Source organism: Miscanthus floridulus, chromosome 7 (assembly GCF_019320115.1).
Source record: "Miscanthus floridulus cultivar M001 chromosome 7, ASM1932011v1, whole genome shotgun sequence".
Lineage (NCBI taxonomy): Eukaryota > Viridiplantae > Streptophyta > Magnoliopsida > Poales > Poaceae > Miscanthus > Miscanthus floridulus.
In genome coordinates this window covers 78,255,579-78,262,266 of record NC_089586.1, presented here as the reverse complement: position 1 = coordinate 78,262,266, position 6,688 = coordinate 78,255,579, and the positions used below count along the sequence as shown (strand labels likewise).

General features: G+C 43.8%; 2 protein-coding genes and 1 non-coding gene across 3 annotated transcripts; 2 read left to right on the top strand and 1 right to left on the bottom strand.

The window, feature by feature from the left end:
• The first annotated feature begins 245 nt into the window (after nt 1-245).
• On the top strand, nt 246-2,158 carry LOC136463524 (uncharacterized). The gene is made up of 2 exons (XM_066462511.1): nt 246-404; nt 1,730-2,158. Exons 1-2 carry the CDS (start codon nt 323-325, stop codon nt 1,942-1,944), a joined length of 297 nt encoding a protein of 98 aa, XP_066318608.1. The 5' UTR covers nt 246-322; the 3' UTR covers nt 1,945-2,158.
• A 174-nt stretch (nt 2,159-2,332) lies between these two features.
• LOC136463523 (protein disulfide isomerase-like 5-3) lies at nt 2,333-5,044 on the top strand. The gene is given in 6 exon segments (XM_066462510.1): nt 2,333-2,761; nt 3,134-3,237; nt 3,324-3,694; nt 3,949-4,253; nt 4,509-4,590; nt 4,593-5,044. Coding segments are annotated over 6 exon segments (1,161 nt in total). The 5' UTR covers nt 2,333-2,509; the 3' UTR covers nt 4,640-5,044.
• A 1,156-nt stretch (nt 5,045-6,200) lies between these two features.
• On the bottom strand, nt 6,201-6,272 carry TRNAQ-UUG (transfer RNA glutamine (anticodon UUG)). Its single transcript has one exon. It is a non-coding gene; the product is annotated as a tRNA-Gln (tRNA).
• Between the last annotated feature and the right edge of the window lie 416 nt (nt 6,273-6,688).

The window sequence follows — 6,688 nt, the reverse complement described above, 5'->3', positions numbered from 1 at the left end:
AGATAAAATCACTCAACATAAAACCTTGACAAACCATGGCCATTTATGTGATGAAACGATCTCAAACCAAGTTATGGTCATAAACGATCGTAAATTTTCAGTTAGAAGTCAGGAGTAATAATCCACGATTCAGCCCTAACTGAACAGGCTGAATACGTTTAGCCCGGCCCAGGTAGAGAGCCCACACAGCCCATGCAACAGGCTACACAACCCAAACTGACTTTCCTGCTCTGACTTTTGTCCATTCCCTTTTGCTCGCGCACGCGCTCGTCTCCCGAGGCCTCGAACCTCACCGCCGGCGACGACCAAGAGGAACGCGACGATGGCGACGGCGGCGCTCAGCCGCGGCGCGCGCTCCGGCCTCCCACTCCTCGCCGCAGGCGCCGAGGCCGCCTCAGCACCCGGTAAGACCCGCGCACCCTTACCCTCCGCTCACCCGCGCCGCGATCCGATCGGGGTCTTTCTGTCATGCGATCCGATTGCCTCGTTGCCCTATTAGATCTGACGCATTCGTCGCATCCGAAAGGATCCATTTCGCGCGGTGCTAGATTTGCGTGGCAAAGTTTAGATGCTCGCTTCGACTTTGCAGGGAAAATATGACTAGCATTTGCGAAGCGTGCAGCCGTTTTGGTTAGCAATTTAGCATGTATTTTGATCTGGAGCAAATACGGAGCTCTTGCAAAAAGCAAGATTGCTCCAACGCTCCAGCCGCGGAGATGATTCTGGGGTTCATGTTTAATTCCCGACATGGCTGTAGATTGCAATTCGTTTCTGTCAGAATCGAACTGCACGAACTCTGATGTTTTCTGCTTGCATTGTTGCATTGGATGGGTGCCTAATTTGTGCCCTTGCCTGTTAACAATGGTGGCAAATGCTACTATTAAAATGAATATGTTGTCTTGCATTTGTTCGGAGCTCTACAGCCTGTATAACCATTTGTCTTGCTTTGCCAACTCTCTTGCTACCTTTTTGTTATTCTCTTGCGTGTTGGTGTTGGTAGTTCATAGTTCTAGGTTTGATTGGGTTCCTTTGCCAATAATGGTTAGAATTTTCTGAGCCTATATAACACACAAGCTCCAGCTTCAAAGCAGCTGCAATGATGCGTTATCCATGGATTATATGTTGTCAAATGTGGTGTAGAATAGTTATAGCTGTCCTATTTTGTATGGATGTGTTGATCGAGATCATGTGGAAAAGAAAATTACATTAAATTTGTAATATTCAAATCATACTGTCAGTTTTGCATTACTTCAAACGCACTATTCATTGTCAACATTCTTGTTTCTCTGTCACAATGCCCACTTGCCATGTTATTGGGATCAACTGCCTCTCTTCTCCATGTAACTAATCTGGACTCTTCATCAGCCTTTAAATGCATGGGCAGTATCAGTCATATTACCTGTGTACAAATTTTTAAAGTTCACCAATCCGTATGCAATGGCCATCATTATGTTAATCATATGGTAGCGTTGGTTCATTACATTATCAGTGTGAAAGTTGAAATGGTTACCTTTGTCTCTGTACGACATTATTAGAGTTGGCAAAGCAACTTGCAGCATGAGTGTACTCTTTGGATATGGAAATCTTTTATGTGACATGCATTTTGATAATTACATTTCTGGAGTTTCCATATTCTCAATCTCAAAACTTTTCATGCAGTACGTCTAGCCTTCCTGTGTGCTGTAGCTCCTATTCTTCTACTTCTCTCACACCATGTCGTATTTCTCAGCTTCTCGTGCATTCCAATCTACTGGCGTAAGGAGGATGGGGGCGCATGCTCATGATGAGCCATACTACGTCCACGCCAAGCACATGTACAACCTGCACAGGATGAAGCACCAGCAGCTTAAGGTGTCCCTCGCCGTGCTGGCTGCGGTGGGCACTGGTGTTGGAGTCCCTGTGTATGCAGTTGTTTTCCAGCAGAAGAAGACTGCATCTGCATAATCAAAACATACCTGTCCACGAAATTTCTTTTCCCATTTGCCCCATAGCATTTTCAGAAGTTCAGGCTGGAGCTTCAGTTTTGCTTGGCCATTTCTCTATTTTCTCTTGCTGCAGGTTTGCTCTCTGCGCTAATTGGATTTTGATGTAGGAATACCGATATATCTGTTAATAATACGATGTCTTGAACTTTTCCAAGATGTGGAACTCACAGAAAGCATATTGTTATCCTTTCTGATTTTGCTTCCCCGGTTTTCCATTCTTGAATGTATGGAATGTGTTACATCTGCTGCAGCAGCATGGTATGCAGTTAATTTTGAGCTGACAGTCTCCCTGTGAGCTCTCAGATCTCAACTCTTGCAAACTTTTCATTCTGTTTTTTTCTGTAACGCCTGAGAACATGCTCTTTTATGGTTTTATTACGTCTCTCTATGCTTTGCGCTTTACAAGTCGTGAAGTTACGTCTTCTCCGGCAGCAAGCGTCTTCTGCGTTATATAGACTGTTAGGCCGCAGTTGAGTTCGAAAGGTGAGGCGGCGAGATCGAATCAAGCGGAGCGGAGCGTACCCATGGCGATGGCGCTGCGTCGGGTGCTGCTTCCTCTCCTCCTCTTCCTCGTCATCTTAGTTCTGCGGCCGCAGAGCTGCTGCGTAGCCAGTAACGGAGGCGGAGGGGAGCCGGCGGAGTTCGAGATCCCTCGGGACGGGAGCGTGCTGGAGCTTGACGAGAGCAACTTCGAGGCGGCGGTGCGCGCAGCTGACTTCCTCTTCGTCGATTTCTACGCTCCCTGGTGCGGCCACTGCAAGCGCCTCGCCCCGCAGGTAACCGATGCCTCGTCTCTACTCAAGGCCTGCTTACTTAGTGGTTCGCTAGCCAAGCGTAGCAAAGTGATGTAAATCGTCTCTCAACACCATCCGAATCTTCCTAGCTGATAGCAACGTTTGGGATATCTTGGCAAGGTGTGATTAGAGCCGGGAAACGCAGATCATTGAACTATGTTCGCCCTAAATAAGCGATTGATTCCTAATGCCATCTGAATTCTCCAGTGGTTGCGGATCAAATCAGAGTCATCAGCTCATCCATCTGCTACCCCCTTCTTTCTGTTAAATTGGAACAGGGTAATGCAATGGCTGTGGTCATTTCTGTTGAAATTGAAGTGAACTGATGACCATTCGTACGGTTGTCTTCTGCAGTTAGATGAGGCTGCTGTGGCGCTGGCTGGACTGAGCACGCCTGTCGTTGTGGCTAAAGTAAATGCCGACAAATATAGGAAGCTCGGCTCTAAATACGGGGTAGAGTAAGTCACCTGATTCACTTGAGCATTTCAGTTACCAAACGGGAGTGTGCAAAGGGTGTCTTACCTTTGTGTTTCTCTGGATGCAGTGGGTTCCCTACTTTGATTCTTTTTGACCATGGAGTACTTTCAGAGTACACAGGTTCAAGGAAGGCTGATTTGCTAGTTGAGAACCTTAAGAAGCTTGTTGCACCTGATGTTTCTGTGCTTGAGTCAGACTCGTCAATTAAAGGCTTTGTTGAAGCAGCTGGCATCAATTTTCCATTGTTTATTGGGTTTGGAATGGATGAGTCATTGATTGTTGAATATGGAGCAAAGTACAAGAAGAAAGCATGGTTTTCAATAGCCAAGGATTTCTCCGAGGATATGATGGTTGTGTATGATTTTGACAAGTTTCCGGCATTGGTTTCTGTTAACCCAAAATATAATGAGCACAGTGTATTCTATGGTCCATTTGAGGGTATGGGATAACACTCTCTTTGTGCTCCTGATGTGTGGGTGACTGGGTGGTTAGAGGAAAAAAATCGTTTATTTCCTTAATCATCAATTGTCATTCCTACTGTTTATCCTATACTCTTTGATATTTCTAGTGATGCAAATGTGTGATTGACTTGGTGTGACACAGTGTATATACTTATGTGATTTTCCTATCATCAATTGCAGTGCATAACTTTTCCAGCTTGATGGTAATATCAATAGTTGTTTTGGATGCAGGAACATTTTTGGAAGATTTTATAAGGCAATCCCTACTGCCTGTAACTGTGCCCGTAGATAGAGAGACAGTGAAGTTATTGAAAGATGATGGGAGGAAAGTTGTTCTTACAATTTTGGAGGATGAGTCAGATGAAAATTCTCCACAACTAATAAAAGTGTTGAGGTCTGCGGCCAATGCAAACCATGATTTAGTGTTCGGATATGTGGGAGTCAAGCAATGGGAGGAATTCACCGAGACTTTTGATGTGAAGGTTCCGCAGCTGCCGAAGATTATTGTCTGGGACACAAAAGAGGAGTATGAAGTGGTAAGTAGACTTTTCTTACTGCTTTTAGTTTTTATCTACTGTATATTTGAACCCACATAGAAAAAGTAATTTATGTTTCAACATGCTACATTGTTATGTATCAGTTCATACACGCATCACATGTGCTACACTGTTATACATCTTTTTTCTTCACTTGCAAGTTGCAACTCAAATGCCTAGCCATAGATAAACTTGACATCTCCATCTCGCTTGTCTATTTACTACAGATTGAAATGTAGTTGCTTTTCCTTTTAGGTTGAGGGTTCAGAGAGTCTCAGAGAAGGTGACTATGGATCCCAAGTTAGTCGTTTTCTAGATGGATATAGGGAAGGAAGAACAATAAAGAAGAAAGTGGGTCGTGGTTCCCCAACACTGCTCGGCCTTAATGCGGTATACATTCTCGTTTTCTTGGTTGCCGTTCTTGTTGTTTTGATGTATTTTTCTGCGCAAGGCGAGGAGGATCATCAGCCAAGAAGAGGAAGAGCCCATGAGGACTGACAGTATAGCAGCTATCTGAGCTGGCTTGAATTCAAGGTGTTGATCCTGAGGCTGCAGAGTTATTTTGAGGGGATAACATCTGATGAGAAATTTTTCCTTATCCTCATTTTCACGTGCCCCAGGGTCGAGGTTTAGATATTGTTGCAGAGCTATGCATGAGCTCCCTGTATTTCTCTTGCACCCTTGAAATTTTTGGACTTGCACTTGAGAATTGGGTTTCCTCAAGCTTATACCATTGTAATTATTCGGCACTTTGTAACATAACATTCATGTGTTATATCTGAGACCCTTGGAGAAATGATTTCTAGAGATTGAACAGCTTGTATGTGTAAAATATTAATTACATCTAGAGATTGAATAGATACTCATGGCCTCATGGGCCAGGAAGGCGCTAGCGCATGTGGAGCCGATCATCGTCACGTCCCTGTTCCCCGCTGCCGCTGGGTCTGTTAATGTCATCCAATAATTATCTTCCGAGTGCGTTTAACGATCGAGAAGGTACAAAACGAGAGTTTCATATTGCGAGGCACAAGTTAAGAATGCAGCTGTCGATGCCTTGTTGCAGCAAGGAGATTTATACTGGTTCTGGTCGTTTGGCTGCCACTTGGCTGCTCGTGACTGCAGATTCGCTGTATGCATTTCAAGTCAGCACTGCTCCTCTAGAGGGAAACACAAGGAGCTTAGTAAATGCTATAGTTTTCAATACTGAATGAGTACGAGTTGTTTCAGTATGGCTATATATACACGTGTAATGGCCATCAGCAGATGACGCGATTAACTGCTATTCTAGTTTTTTTTTTTTAAAAACTTGCTATTCTAGTAATTGACCCCCTTGCAAGTTGCAACTCGCAAGTGTTTGCATCGTGCGCACAACTTCCATCCTCGTAAAATGACAAAACTAGTACAGGAAGAGAAACAGAACACCAGGAATTAAAGCACAATGACACAAATGGAGACATTCACCTAAAACATTCTTCTGAACTCAAATCAGTTTGTCTGTGCGCTATAAATAAACGAGCTATAAGAGCAAGTATAATAGCAGACTGTAAGCCGACTAAATGCTGAGGTGGAGGAGAGAGGGGAGGAGAAAGAGGAGAAGCGGGCTGTAAGCTTACAGCTGGCTTGGGCACAAGAACCAATAAAGTCTGTGAGAGAGATAAGTGGGCCATGTATTAACTGTAAAGAGCCAACTACTATATGAGTGGGCTGAGAGAAGGCTACAATAAATCTTACAGCCAGCTTGCTAGCTGTATTATTAAACTTGCTCTAAACGAAGGACAGACTACGTACTCAGGTTTAGCTGGGTATAGATTTGAACCGTTGAAGAGAGGTAAGCTAAGAACAGTTGACGAGAGGTAAGCTTAATACTCGTGTTTTAATAAAAACAAAAGGAGGTCCCACCGTTGACGAGAGGTAAGCTTAATACTCGTTTTAATTAAAAACAAAAAGAGGTCCCACCGGGATTCGAACCCGGGTCGCCAGATTCAAAGTCTGGAGTGCTAACCACTACACTATGGAACCATTTATGTTTGAATTCAGTCTTAGATTATATTTAAGGAGTATCACTCAAGAAGGAGCATCATGAGTCGACATTTTCCCATATTGGTGATTGACATACTTTTACGGGAAAACATGACTCCAATACTTCGCGACGCAGTAAAGATTAACACCAATGCGAAGCAAGAGCATGTGGGAAAGCTTATTAGGCTCAGAGACCCTTGTGTAGGACGTCTTTGGCACAAAGAAATCAATCTTACGGGAAACGTGCATACGTGATGTTTAGACTGAAGGATTGCTTCGAAGAAACTTATGAAAGTTTCCTCCATATTTTGGAGGAATTCAAACCTCATGTTACAAATTCCTTTGAAAGTTTCAGGTTATTCTCACTCTCCTTCCTCTCTTGCTAATGAAAATTAACATGCAACATTATTTCTTTT

Coding starts and splice junctions, on each gene's coding strand:
- LOC136463524 (XM_066462511.1), top strand. CDS start 323: ATGGCGACGGCGGCGCTCAGCCGCGGCGCGCGCTCCGGCCTCCCACTC. Junction 405..1,729: donor CGAGGCCGCCTCAGCACCCG/GTAAGACCCGCG, acceptor CGTATTTCTCAG/CTTCTCGTGCATTCCAATCT.